General features: G+C 33.0%; 2 protein-coding genes across 2 annotated transcripts; one reads left to right on the top strand and one right to left on the bottom strand.

The window, feature by feature from the left end:
- The first annotated feature begins 2,549 nt into the window (after positions 1–2,549).
- On the top strand, positions 2,550–12,972 carry LOC124352875 (YY1-associated factor 2-like). Its single transcript, XM_046802591.1, has 2 exons — positions 2,550–2,822; positions 10,664–12,972. Exon 2 carries the CDS (start codon positions 10,726–10,728, stop codon positions 11,308–11,310), a length of 585 nt encoding a protein of 194 aa, XP_046658547.1. The 5' UTR covers positions 2,550–2,822; positions 10,664–10,725; the 3' UTR covers positions 11,311–12,972.
- LOC124354205 lies at positions 8,815–9,586 on the bottom strand. The gene is made up of 2 exons (XM_046804491.1): positions 9,300–9,586; positions 8,815–8,984 (listed from the first exon to the last, which is right to left on the bottom strand). Exons 1-2 carry the CDS (start codon positions 9,442–9,444, stop codon positions 8,815–8,817), a joined length of 315 nt encoding a protein of 104 aa, XP_046660447.1. The 5' UTR covers positions 9,445–9,586.
- Positions 12,973–15,455: the final 2,483 nt, after the last annotated feature.

The raw sequence follows: 15,455 nt of genomic DNA, 5'->3' as shown, positions 1-15,455 counted from the left end.
TATTAGTGGTAGTGGAGAACGCAACCCAATAATCTGTAGCAACCCATCTCAGTGGCGGAAAACGGACATGGTTTCATCAAAGTTATGTCAAGAAATATGCATTAATCGAAACAGTAGAAGACCAACTCATTTTAACTTATCCGGCCACACTTTTTATTGTGGTAAACGTTAAAAATTGTGGGAATGTAGAATTTATGATTAAAATTTCTTTATGGTCTAAAATACATGGTGTTGAAACGGTTTTTTTATTCCGAAAGCCCAACTATCAACCGCTGAGGTAAGCAGGCCTAGCTTCTATCCCACAGAAATTCACCGCAAATGTTAATACTCTCTCATTTTTTTCAGTAAAAGCTTGCGACGAACCTTTATTTAAAATAGCTGATGTTAATGCACACTGCTTAACATACAAATTTTATCTACTTTCACTATTTTGTAATGTAGCTAAATTAATGTACCGTGTACCGTACTGTATATAAGTGAAGAAAAAAGAAAATCTAGATAGTACCTAATTTTAAGGTCAGATCACGTGAGCGCTCGTTTTTGTTACATTTACATACGTACGTATGTATTTACATACTTATAGGGAAAATTAACAAATAGTATACAGAAACAGAGTGGCTTCTTTCTCGCCAACATCGCTTCCTTTTGGAAGGCAGAATTCAAGAACCGGTCGTTATAATGATGTGCAATTTTGCAGTAAGTCAAATAAAGTCTTTTCTATCTCAGAATGAAGACTTTTTAGGTCTATGAAAACTCATTCAAAAATATTGGCCTATGTATAATACCAAAGTACCGAACAAGGCTTACATTATAAGCAAGGAACTCTATCTTCGATCTACTGCATAAAGGATTCTCGTTGAGAAGGTGTTGTCATCTACATTGGTGTTGAATTCATTAGTTATCAAGCAATAATTGTTTTAATCTACAGATCACTCCAAGGCTACTTCCATCAATTTATCGAGAGAGTTGAGAATTGCCCATCTATTTTAACCATCACTAACAAGAGGGTCTTACTGGGGGTTTGATTTTATTATTCCTCCGAATCATAACAGAGACATTACAGCAAACTCGTAGCTTTAAAAATATGGATCGTTCTTACGAGATGTTTATAACCACCACACAACTAACCCGGTGCGGACGACGCCTGGGTAGTGTAATCACACACTTGGATTCCTGGAGTTACGCGGTTAGTACTTGTAGAACCGTTAATTGCTGGCCATGAATCTGAGATGATGGACATTAATTTGACACACACTCCTTTATTTTCTTGGTGTGATAAATATAATTTAAAGTTTAGGTTAGTATCAAACAACAAGCTACTCCGTTTCAGACCTGCCTTGATTTGACCATTTTGGCAATATGTTTCATGGATATTTTTCTTGAAAATCAGACATGGTATACCTCTGAGTTACAGAGGCAGTAAAACAAAGTTTCATTGTTACGAGTAAATGAAATTTATAGACCACCAAATGGCCTTGCTACTCTTTAACATTTTTACCGCGGGCATCTAGCGCTTAAGAATAGTTAAGACGTGTGGTAGGCGTTGCTTAGGAGTTGGTTAATACTCGTATCACAAAAAATGCTTAGAACCCCTGTCAAGCGGTCTTAAAACTGATAAACCCCTGTATGGATGAAACTAGATCTAACATAAAATTATGGGGAGCCCCTATGTTTTCAATAATTTTCTAAATCTAATTAACTATATGCTGTAGTTGGTTGGTGATCAAATAGATCACTGATGACATTCCATCCATAGACAATGATTCTAAGGATAGGTTTAAATTTGCTTCATCTAGAAAATTTTTAACTGGCGTATGGTAATACCTGAAGAATTTTTTTAAATTTGTCTCAAGGTTTAAGAACTCCTAAATTCCTGATGTTTACGGCACCACTATCTCGTACATCGGACCATAATCCAGGAAATCGCTGTTCCTTTGGCAACTTGTGTAGACAACTAGTTATTCAGACAGTCCAAACCACAAAATTTAAATTTAAATAGAACTTTGAACCTAATTTTAGAACGGATAAACACGCAGCAATTTAATAGCACGACTGATATTTACCTAAAGATAGAGGGGTTGAAGGAAGTTAGAGTACGAGACCGGCAATCGAATAGAAATTCCTCTTCGTCAGTACTATTCTTCCACTTTTAATTAAATATATACTTATTTTACTTTATACTTCTTACAGCATTTAACTTAATTACATTTAAAACACACAAAACAAATAATTATAAACTTTTGTATTGGTTTTAAGAAACCCTATCAATTTACTTTTTGTATTTACTTTTGTGATGTGTCTGACGAAGATAGCCTTGCTATCGAAAGGCCTCACAAAAATAAAAGTTTTTAAGTATTGGTTTTGTGTGTGTTTAATCGTAATTAACTTAATAGAAGCTCCACCTTCAACATTTCTTACAACATGTATATTAGTTTTCACCAATGTTTCAACCTTACTTGTAAAAATATTACTCTTTGTAGTTGTAAGCTCTGTCCAGCTGAGGAAAGCCTGGAGAAGTGTTTGATGTTTGTTATGCTATGAGGATTGGATTGGACCGGGTTACCCCCGGATTCGTCCGTGAGCCCCTGAGTGGCAAGAACGTACATAGAAGTTTTAGCCAATAAAAAGCTGGTTAATTAAGAAAAATTAATTTACAGCTGACATTTTCTATATCGTCATGTGTTGTTAATGATTTGTTGACAGATTTGTGCACATTGGATATGTAAAGTTTACATTTTAGAGATTTTAGTTACATATGAATTATAGTATTCTTTTGTTAGCATGAGGTGCCCTGTAAATCGGATCCATTGATTTATTTTGTGGTGAGTTAAGATTTTTAGTAGGTATTGTTAAAAGTTATGAAATCATGGTATTTTGGATAATTTTGAATCAAGATCCTAGCTAAAGAACAAATAACCAAACTTGCTTGTATGGTGGTTGAAGTAAGGGTGGTAGACAGCCTAGACACCAACATTCATTTTTAAATATTTGTTTAGTAGGCTCAAGAGGTTACCTTGGTATGCAGTTAATTAGCCCAATTATTTTTACTTATTTAGCAGATATACCTACCTCAACTGAGACAAAAAAAAGTGTTAGGTGTAATAGATCTATTAACAAATATAGCATGGTTCCATGGCATGAGAAATTTAGTTTCTTCAAATTACTGTCAGGAAATTTTTACAAGTCCCACAACACATGATTTGTTGACTTACTTTGGTTTAAAAGGATAGGCCTAGCATTATTAAAGAATGAAAGGTGAATAAGACTCAATAAAAAACCACCTGAGGGAGAAACCCCCTCAATGTAAGGAATTCTTTAACCTTCCTACCCTAAACCTAAAATATTGAGATTTCACCAATCAAAATGGGTAGACTTTCATAAGCGGCCTACAGTCTTTATTTGGTTGTTTTTATCAAATGGTCTGAATGTTTTATATGAATGAATAATTCAACATTACAGTTTATTTAACGAAACATATGATTCCTACTTATTAGTTACAGTCATTCGTCATGTAAACAATAAACATCAAGAAGTAACTAATTTGTTGAGAATTTGAAAATGACGATGAATATGAGGAAATTATGTGATAAATTTCTTGATATATGTGTGAGTTTGGATACTGCCTTCACAAAAGCGGTTTCTCATTGTTATCTGCACAATCTATAAATATTGGGTACTTTGGGATTATACCGACCACACCCAGACATGAATCGTTATTTGACACTTTACTTCTACTGATTACCAGATTAGCGTAGAACAATATTTCTTCAATATAAAACAGGAATTGTCTTATCGCAAACCCCTCCCCATCCTCAGACAGAGATAAAAGTCGAGCGGTCTAGTAGATAACGTGATTGCAGTCTCGCCGCCCGTTCAGCTGGTGCGTCGCTTTGTTGTACTTCCGTATTTTACCCCTACATTTCTCCAAACACAAAAATTCAACAAAAACAAACATTACCAAATAAAAACTAAACTCTTTCTTGAAAAAACAAAAACAATAAAAACTTGTTTTTATTCTTGATCACACTCTGCCACCCAAAATGCGAGTGCCTCCGGCCATCAGGGCGGGCTTCGGCAGCACCTTGGGTGCTGCGCCGCGCTGATGTCAACGAAAGAAAAACATCCCTCGAGATAGTACCTATCAGTAAAATATCAAATTCTAAAGGAGCAGATTAGAAATATAAATTGAATTGTAATGGAAAGGCAATTATGTACCGTGCAAAAAACTTAAATGATCATGTGATGCCGCGTGGTCTGCAGTAATCGGGATTCTCGAGAAAGATAAGATAACAGCGACAACAATACCGATCACAATACCTGGAAATGCTTGTAAGTTTGTAATTTTGTAATTAAAGAGTTGTTTTTTCGTTCTATCATGTTTATTTCTATAAATTTATATTTTTGTGTTCTTCATACTGGTGTGGTCGGTATAATCCCAAAGTACCAAATATTGTAACCTATTTCTGATCTGTAGCTCTAGGCCATAGTTGGATTTGTTATTTTCAAATGTTATTGTTAAATTTATGTTATTAAAAATTGTAATGTATTATTCTTGTTGTTAATATAATAAAATTCTTGTTTCGTACGATTAATAGCCTATATATTGAATAGTTCAATAATAACAATCTAATGAGTGTAGGCTGCTTTGACAATTTTGCTACTGAGCGTTACAGTATAAAATTATATTTTATTCATGAAACTTACAAAAACTTATGTAGTGTAACTACATGGCGAGAGCTTATTGTCCTACCCAAGGGCCTACCACCCTACCCGAGTGCCTATCACCTTAAGTATCTGAAGGCCTAGTGCCCTACCTCAGAACCAACTGTCCTACCTGAGGGCTTAACATGTGACTACCTGAGAGGGCTTTTCTCCCTTTTGGAGGAATATTTTCTTTCAATCGTTAAGCCTTTCCTCACATTGATGTAATTACTATTATTATCATAGTCACTTATTAAGCACTTTCAATTCCAAAAGCAACAAAAAATGAGATGTAAGTCTTTTAAACAAATATAATATTGTCTAAAATAGCTTAGGTTGATTGGAAAATGATGTTGGTCTGTTGATTATATATCATTCTGTCAATCCACTAACTGCTTCAAAACTATAGACAGGATTTGTTCTAACCACACATAGTTGAGATGGTTTCTAATGTCCTTAATGTAGAATTTTGGAGTTTATGTGTAGCCTAAGTATGTTATTTGGCATCAACTTAAAAGAGGTTCTGGTCAAGCAACCTAGTTTAATAAAGTAATATTTGTCTATAGTTATGTTAAGCCCAATGAAAGATTGAACCTCAACACCATTAAAATCTATCCAGTGCTACAATAATACAATACAATTTGCTTACAATAAATCCTTTCACGAAGGTATATCCTTCAATCTACACTGATATTTTATCAAGTTATTTACACATAAAAATGGACTGCTTCTACAACAGAACCCTGAGAAGTGTCTCGTCTTATGGCAGATAAGATTTTATGGAAAATATGGTACCATCTGTAGTAAGTTAGTTCTTTTACATTTCAACAAAGCAAGAACAATGTGAAAAGACATATTGCTTGTTAAATGGTAGGAATTTATTTAATTATCTAGCTTAGTTTCCACCACACAAGTTTTTTGTTTCAAACTATTTTAAAATAGGTTTTTTATTTAACTGTTTTCTGTATGTTTTAAAAAAATCAGTAATTACTCAGTGATAAAAATAGATTTAACACCAAGGAGTAGCTTTAGTAACTGCTTGGAGATTTAAAGACCATTAACAAGCTTCAACCATTGAGAAATTCTTGGACCTATTTGTAGCGTTTTTAAAGCTACATTGGTTGATTTTTTTTATTAAAACTTAAATTAAATGAAATTTTTTGGGAAACAAATATTGGGATTTAATTTTAATTAGATTGTGAAACGTAGCTTTAGTGTACAGTAGCTTTAAAAACGCTACACTATTATACTCATACAAGAAAATAAGGCAAACCTTATTAGAATTTTTCAATGTTCACCACGTTATCTCTTAAAACAGTTGGAGAAAATCAAGAGACAGAATGTTTTCTTAATAACTCATCATATTATTTTGCTATCAGAGTTTGTAAAAAAATACAATTCTTATAGACAAAAAGTGTTTGTAACTGATCTCTTGATACATAGCCTATCTCTATAAAACTGTGCATTATCATGAATTCTTTAGTGATAGATATAACATACTATTCATTAATATTTCATTGATACATATAGAGGATGTCTTAAAATGGCATTAACTTATGCATTACCAGATTTTGCAGACAAATAAAATTAATTCTGAAAATATCAGTCACAATATTTAGGAATTAAGATCATCAAAATGATTTTTTAAAGTATCTCTATATGGCTGTGGTCCCTCTATATTAATAATTTGAATCTGTGTGTAATATATCCACCTTTCTTCTAGAAATGTTTAATGCAACAGCCTAAAAATTTTAATATAATGTTTAACTTATATTAAATACTCTTTCTAGAAAAAAAACTTTCTTTCTTTGAAGTTTAGAAAAAAGGTTCTCATTGTTTTTATGTTGGGAGAATATGTTTTAAAATCCTTTATAACTTGCTTAGTTGTAACCTGTTTGTAATTGATGATATGTACACCAAACATCATAAATTATATATACATATAATAATTTATTTTAAATATTATTTAAGCATAATTTTTTTTAATTAAGTTTAACGGTATATACTGTGTACTGTATCTACAAAAACTTGTTTTTACCATTTATTTTATTGTAACTCCTTTGTATATTGTGGAGAAACAAATTTTTTTCTAAACTCCTAAAGACAATCCCTTTTTTTTAAATTGTAATCTTCCCATTTTCTATCTTTGTTAAATTTTTAATCATTAGGAAAGGAAAATAAACATTTTTTACATTTAAATTTTCAAATAAGAATCTAAGCTGTATTTCACACCAAAATCAAATCAATAAAAAACAAAATTTTTGTGATTACTTTTTTATTTCTCTTATGGTTTTAAAATGTTGAAAAGAGAACTTATCTTTAACCTCTTAATGCCCACTACATGATGCAGTATATAAAAAAAAATTATTTTATGCTAAAAGTTACTTTAAATGGTACTTAGATGACCTGTAATTTTTTTCAGAATTTTTAAATTTACTATTTAACCCAAATTTTGGGTAAGTGCCAAATCTGGCACATTGGGCAATAGAGAAAATAGTGCACTTTTAGAGAAAGTAAACAGGACATAAGAAAAAAACTAATAGTATATTGCTTCATAATTACAGTATATTTAGAATTATAAGTAAAACACATTACTACACAGTATAAGGAGCACCTTACAAGTGGAAATCCACAAAACAGTTCTTTCCTTTGTTTAGGCAGAGGTGAACTTTACACTTTCACACATAATGGATGATTTCTGCTTGCAGAAGGGATGCTTGCATCTCTGCCTATCTTCGACAACAGATGGCCAATGTCCAACTCCCATCTTTTCTAACATCTGGTATAGGGATATTGACACATGGACCTTTCTTCTTTTTCTTTGAAAATTCGTTCTCTACCCTGTCTGTTGATGGCCTTCCTCTTTTTATTGGGTCAGCTCCTAAGTTACAAAGAGACTCGGCCACCGCACACCGGAAAGCTAGCAAATCCATTACTCCCCTGCTTAGCAATTCCATTATGTTGACAGTCTCGTCTGAAGAGAAGCCATCCATTGACAATACTTACGTCAACAAAGTGGAAGAAAAACCTCAAATAAAACTTCCGAGATCTTAGATTAATTCGGTAGTAGCTGATAAGTCCATCTAGAAGGTCCACTCCCCCCATGAACTTATTGTATGTTGTAACGATTTTAGGGCAAGTGACATCAATCTGCTCACGACCTTTAGAGTCAAAGCGTTGCACAGTGTTGATAGGGCAAGCAGACTCAAAAGTTGACGCAAGAGACACCCCTCGATTGTCTAACCATTTTACAGCCCTAATTTTTTACCCCATCAATTGTTGCCTCTTTTTCCTCATAAGACCCACGGGCCTTATTCTTTTTCATTTCTTGGTCAGATGAAAACAACAAGCCTGGAAATCGTCCTAGTCGAATGGTCCCGAGGGATTGGAAAACCAATATTTGCTAGAGTCACTAAGAGAGCTGGTGATGAGTACCAGTTATCAAAATAGATTAAGAATTTGTTTTTCATTACGAGGCAAGTGTTCAACCAGTCGTAAAACAACATTTGAACTAGCTCCAATGTCAGGTAGGGAAGTAGCAGGTAGTATGCGACCAGTGTAGATCTCAAAATGTGAATCAGACCCTTGCTGTCACAAAGTACAAACAGTTTGTATCCCCACTTGTGGGGTTTCATCGGGTTGTACTGTTTTAGTAAAGATGTGCCTTTGAAGGGCACAATCTGTTCATCAACACAGAGCATTTGTTCCTCAATAGGAATGTTTTTTGAATTTGTTTTGAAGAGCATCAACTAGTTGGGCGGATTTTAAATAGCATATCTTTGTTTGGATCATTCTGTAATGGCATGTGATCATTGTTATTGAAGTGCAAGTTGGCCTTCAGTTCCTCCCATCTGTTACGTGACATAACATGTGCAACCTTTTCTACTCGTGTATTTCCATTCCAATACATCCTACTCCTAGGTAGACCATAAATGCTCATGTAGATGCAAATGCCTATAAAACTGCTCTACTTCCTTCTCTGAGGTATTCAAGGGTTTATTCGGATTTTTTTTGGACACTATACAAGTTTGACTGAGTAGCAATCAAAGTTAAAAGGTCATTGTCAAAAAAATCTTTGAAGTAGTCAACTGGAGACTGAAGATACATGTTCGTTTACTTAATTCTAGCATTGGCGGAGAAGGTTTTCTCACTGTTATCTGGATTCACTTCATTCCAAGCAGGTGCTGGTTTTTTTGGAATCTTCTTTTTTGTGGCTGTAGACGTTGAAGGGATGTTCTCTTCGTCTTCATCTGTGACATCACTGGAGCTCGCTGCATTGTTCACTGAAACAAAACAAACTCGCTGGTTGCCTTGCTTTTTTTCAAACCACAAAAAAGTATGTATTTCACACTAAAAATAAATAACATTATTGAGGTCTTTACTAGTATATAACAGCACCGCTGAAACAATTTTTCTATACAGCCTAGTGTAACATAATCTGAATTATCCTAACCGTGTGCATTAAAAATGGTGCTGTCATAACAAGAAAAGACATATAATAAACAGAACATAGCCTATTAGTATTGAATATAAATTTAGATTAGTAAGTATGAGCCTAACTAAGTTAATTATGGAATTAATGGTATAAATAAACTTACAAAATAAGGCTAACTTGTTCTTTTTTGTCACGGCCAGGGTGTAATCTGGATCCTCATCTGAGTCATCCACCAAACTGTCTTCACTGTCATCGGGGGGTAAAAGCGAAGTTGTGTTGTTATGTCTTCTTAGTCGACAATGTGACATCTGACAAAAATAAACATTGTTGTACAAAAAGCTTGTAGGTTGACTTTAATGCCCAATGTGCCATTTTTGGGACGAACTGAAAAACTGCAGTTTTACAGTTGTGCCCAATGTGACAAATTTGGCACAAACCTAAAAAGCATCATAAAACAAAAACTAGACATATTTTATGAACTAAAACTACTGTAACACACTTTCAGTTTAACTATGTAAAACTAGACCATATTTTATAAAAAAGGGTACTTACTTTTTTTCTGCTAAATACAGGTATGAAGACTTAGAGGTTATGAAGAATTTGGTGTTTACTGTGTATGGTAGATCTGCTCACTGGCTGTAGTTCACATAACTGCCACCAGGCAACAGCACAGTAACAGTAAATTATTGAAAATAGTTCCATATGTGTCACAATGGGCATTTAAGGTTGTAATTTTCATTCTGACACTATACTACATGCATAAAATGGGTATGTGACAAATTTGGCACAGTGGGCGTTAAGAGGTTAACAATAAATTATTTTATGTTATCACTTGGCATTTACAAACATAATTTGTTTTCTTTGTTTAAAGTTTGTTTTTGACAATGGAAGGTTTGACAGGATAACAGGATTTTGGACATTTGCCATCGTTATGGTTACTAAAGATATAATACAACGTTTTGACGATTGGAATCTATCCTCGAAACGTGTTATACCTTTTGATAATTTGTTTTGTTGTACCTAAGCATTTGGTCAATGTTGCAACAATACAATATATATATATATATATATATATATATATATATATATATATATATTATACAGATTTCATTAGCTATTATTCACAATTAAATACTCCGTTGTCAGTTATTAGTAGCTAAATGGCTTGTACATTGACTAAAATGACAATACTTTAATATCCTCGTCATGATCGACACTGTGCATGAGAGCAGTCACCACATAGGCAAGCTTTGGTTTGTTATTCCAACTCGGATAATAAAAAATATCTTATAGAAGAGACGAAATTCTCACATAGATGTGGGAGAAAAAGGTAGTAAAATGTTACCATAGAGCTAAGCATAATATCTATGTTCATATTATAACATGAGGTAATTTAGAGCACCATTTTAAAGGGTTTTCTTACTTTAAAAGAAATTATATATAACAAATCAGAAACATTAAAAAAAATCAAATAACATATTGATATTTTGGAAGGCATAGTTTATTGTAATTATATTTTTGTTTCAGAAATGTAAACTTCTAGTTCCAGCCCTTCGAACAGATTGCATTATAGTGGAACTGGAGCAATAATGAGCCAAGAGGAAGACAAGTCGGAGAGTAGTGATTTCAAACCGTTGAAACCATACTGGAACTGTACTGTGTGTACTTTTGAGAACAAGTCTGAGTCATTTAAGTGCAAGATGTGTCATGTGCGGAGAGGCAGTTCCAGTCGACAGTCGAGTATCAACCCGCTGCTGGCCACACAGCAGTACCGGCCTGCGGCGCACCTAAACCAGAAGAAACATCATCTGGTGAAACAGCGTGAGCCTGGTGGCAAGGGCAAGCGACAGGGTGTGAAAATGGGTCGTGCCGGCAAGCGCCGACAGGCACACGCTGCTAAAATCAGCAACATCGATAGGAAGTCAGGACGTTCGCTAGCCATAACTGTGAACAATGTGACTGTCACGTTCACCGAATACAAACTCAAACCGAAAAAGACAAATCCAAATAAAAAGAACAAGAAGAATGCATTGGACTTTTTACCTCAGTGTTTAGTTGCTAGTGAGATAGATTCGAGTTCTAAAAGTTCATTTACCTCGCAGTCTGAGTCTCTCCAGAGCTACACTGACGGCATATCGAATGACAAAATGGAGTCTAATGGAATTGACCAGTAAAATGTGGGATCTTGTTTGTGTACTGCTCAGGGATTTAATTTGATCTCAAACACTATTTTGTTTATTTGCTTGTCAGCTTGTTCAGTATTTTACATCAATTTATTTTAAAAGTGCAATCGAACATATAGGTAAGATTTGATAGAAAGACCATTCAAACTTGTATTCTGTGTAAATACAATGTTTATATTTTAAGTATGTGCAATCTCTGTTAGATCTATAAGCTTAAAAGTATTTTACTAGTTTCGTTTGTATAATAATGAATGTTTATGTACCTGTTTTTATTCTGTCTCAGTATTACCATAGACTAATTACTCATCTGAAAATATAAGCTATATTTTTTGCTGATTTTGTAAGAACAGTATAAAATCAAATCAATCAACTGAAATCTTTTATTCTATTCTTAAAAAAAGTTATTCAGAAAACTTACTTTGAAACATTGTGGGCATTGTTTTTAAAATAATGACTAAACTCTGTAAGTTACTTATAACAATATTTGGTCACACAACAGACTTGTAGAGCTGTTTTCCTTCACGTATTCATGTACTGATTTGCCTATTAAACTGTAATTAAGGCAGTAAATGATGAATATTTGATGAATGTATTTGAATGAATATATTGCAGACTTTTTTTTTTACTATACAATATATACTTATTAATTAATTGTTTAAAAATGAGTAATGTTCAATTTTTATGTATTTGTTTTCATAAGTTTATGAGGACAGTTTATACTAAATATATTTGAAATTGGGGCTAAGAGACAAATAGGTGCTTTCTAATTTTTGTATACATTTGGAAAATGATTACCGCATAAAAAATATTCAACTCTACTTAAATTTAAACAAAGTGTTGTAAAAACTCTTCCTTCTCCAATTCAATAGTATTGATGATTGTTTTATTATAGGTCTATGGTTTTACTAAGTGACATGTGCTAACTCTATTCCTAGCTAATTTAAAGTGTTGTTTTTGTAAAATGTAAGATAGCTTATAAATATTAATGATTTTTTACTCGTAAACTCTTTATTAGACTGATTTATGGTAGCTGTTATGTAGATAATTGATTTTCTGTTATTCCAACATAATAATGATATTATGAGTATCCATTCTCTCAAATGTTTGAATTAGAACTAATACATAATAATAATATTTTAGACCTTGAAAGGGCTGTCTTACTACTAGATTTGGCTTGTATGAAACAAGAGTTTTCATTTTATATTGTTTCAGATTTTTGTACTTATTTCTATTTATAGAAATTTTGACATTTTGTGATCCCAATTTTATTGATTTGTTGTAATAAATTAAGTTGCATAGTATTTATTTGCAAATGAAGCTTGAAATATCATAAAAAGCAATATTTTAATACATATACATGCCTGTGGGAGGTACTGCACTATTATTATAACATACATTGGTTGTGATGAATTTCATTGTGTATCTAACAAAAATGTGTATTATTAAGATTACGGTTTTACTTTTTTATTTCATTTTAAGTCATATTTTTCCATCACAGTACAGGTTTACAGGTAAAATAAAATCAAATATTTATCTCAATACACTGTAACTGAACATTTGTGACTATAATATGTAAAAGGTGTGAAATAATGACCAGTACCGTAGCTATGTATGAAATATATTTTTAATAAAAAGAAGAGCATTTGAATCTTAGACTTTGTAGTCTTTTATTTGATATCATATAAAAGTAGTAATTTAACTTAAAAGAAATGTGTGTTGAACAGTGTTTGTAGTGTATGTGTATAAATTATCCACTTGATGGATAGGTATTGTAGAGATGGGTAGTTCACAACAGTATTGGGAGTGCCAATGGCGGAGCGGTCTAAGACGTTGGACTTTGGGTCTGAGTTAGAGATATCGCAAGTTCAAATCCTGGCTGTGACCGTTGCACTTTTTATCAGAACCATCAACTTTGTACTGTATCTACTCTCCCTCTTATTCTGTTTAATAAGATCCTCGCTCAGGCCAGTGACCCATGAGGACGGACAGAATAAGGCTTAAAAAAATTTTTTAATATATAAAAAAAGAGCAGCATTTGAACGCCTCCTCTCTCAGACTGGGATCTCAAGCTCATTTAACAGTCTCTCTGAAACACTATATCTAGAAAACTAATCCTTGAAAGCTTAAAACCCAAGTAGAGACATTACCTTGTGTCCTGGTGCCAGTTGGTGGGTTCATAGGACACATACCACATTCAGGTTTAATACTCGCTGCAGTGCAATCCTAGGGGTTGATCATCCAAATTTTTGTATGTATGAATATGTGCTGCCGTGCAATTGTATGAAAATACCATTTAATGGGTTTGTAAGATAAATATCATAAAAGAGTGGTATTAATATTGGCTATTGTAATATATTGTCAACGCAATAAATGTTCTATTCTATTCAATATGTAGATTGTATGGTTAAAGATCTATGAGACTGTAGATTTTTAATTTATGTTGGTATTTTTTGTCTTGATAATAATGCCATTTAAAAAAAATAAATTTTAGAAACTCAATAATAGCTGCCATCGTCAAGTTTTACAAAAAGATATTAATTTGCCGTCATTTACAAATTTATAAAATGTCTTGTGGACTCGATTAAGTTATCTGTTAGATATATGAGCTCAAAGCATGAGGATACAATGGTATACTAACTATTTGAGTTAATTTTGTGGTATTGACTCACAACTTGACTATTGCTGTGTTCAGTTTGTGATGCCACTGTGATATTGATAATGCTTGGCTTTATTTAAAGCTAGTATCCCAATTCTAGAAAGAGGCCAGGCCTAACAATTTAATGATATTAAATTTTTAAGGAAAGAATAACAGAATTGCTCTAGTTACTTACTGTTTTATGTATTTGATTGAATCACATTGTTTTTTAAACTGGAATATCATATGCTCCCTTCTTCAGTTGGGTAACCTAAATTATAGCTATAATTATGCAGAGAATTTAATTTAAAAAAATGAACAAACCTTGTACGTTATAATATTTTATTGTTAAATCCATCATCTGTATGAAAAAATATGCTTAGAACAATAAGTAAATAAAAAAAACTAGTTATTTTCAAATATTTTACTTTGTATTCTTATATGCAAAATTTTTCATATTGACAACTACAGTAGTTGCAAGTAATAATGAATTAGAATTAATTAATTAAATGACAATAACGGTGAAAGACAAATCTAAGTACAGCTAATTTTTAAACTTATCAAATGTAACACAGTAATGTTCTTGGCTAGAAGACTGGAAGAATAGTTCTGTAAGATATCCGTATTTTTTTAATGTAAACCTGAATAATAAGTTATGCTATCCTGAGGCTTGCACAATAAGGTATCACAATTTGCATGGTATTGAATTTAATAATATGAAAATCTTTTCTTCTGGCCAGTAAGTAGTCTTACCATAAACAAATTAAGTTTCTTCTCATGAAGATGCTACATTGGGAATGCCTCCTTCTGGTAAGAGAGTCTATTACAAACACTCTGTGATTTAGGTAGATTTTGTATATAGAGTCTGAAACTACCCCCATTCAAAAGTTTATATATAATATTTAATAATTTTAAAATATAATCTATTATCTTTTAGCTCAAAATATCTTGTCCAACATTTTTATAATTGTTATATTCCTCCACATAATAGGTTTTCTCAAAATAGACGTTTGTTTCAGTAATGACTTCTTCATTCGACCCAAATCTCTAACCGGCCAGCCATTTTCTTAGGTTTGGAAACAGGAAATAGTCACAGGAGGCTACATCTGGAGAATATGCTGGGTGGAGTAGCAGTTCGTAATCCAGTTCATGGAGTTTTGCCATTGTGACTAAACAAGTGCGCACACGTGCATTGTCTTGGTAGAACAGCTCTTTGTTCTTCGCCAAATGCTGCCGTATTTGCTTCAAATCAACGTCGAATCTGTCTAAAAGCTCTTAATAATATTCGTCGGTGATCGTTACCCTTCTCAAGGGTAATCGATGTGAATGACACTCAGTGCATCCCAAAAAACTGTGGTCATGACCTTGTTGGCTGACAGACTCGTCTTGGCCTTTTTTGGTCCACATTCACCCCAAGCATCTCACTGTTTTGATTGTTCCTTGGTCTCCGGCATGTTGTGATGGATTCATGTTTTGTCCACAGTTACAAAACGGTGCCAAA

Source organism: Homalodisca vitripennis, chromosome 1, assembly GCF_021130785.1.
Source record: "Homalodisca vitripennis isolate AUS2020 chromosome 1, UT_GWSS_2.1, whole genome shotgun sequence".
NCBI lineage: Eukaryota > Metazoa > Arthropoda > Insecta > Hemiptera > Cicadellidae > Homalodisca > Homalodisca vitripennis.
The sequence above is the reverse complement of the archived record's forward strand: the minus strand, read 5'-3'. Positions and strand labels throughout refer to the sequence as shown.

What these genes read in the sequence shown, in the direction of transcription:
- LOC124354205 (XM_046804491.1), bottom strand. Translation starts at nt 9,444, where the DNA reads ATGTCACATTGTCGACTAAGAAGACATAACAACACAACTTCGCTTTTA. An exon ending in GAACAAGTTAGCCTTATTTT is followed by an intron (nt 8,985 to 9,299) that starts GTAAGTTTATTT and finishes GTTTTGTTTCAG; the next exon opens with TGAACAATGCAGCGAGCTCC.
- LOC124352875 (XM_046802591.1), top strand. Translation starts at nt 10,726, where the DNA reads ATGAGCCAAGAGGAAGACAAGTCGGAGAGTAGTGATTTCAAACCGTTG.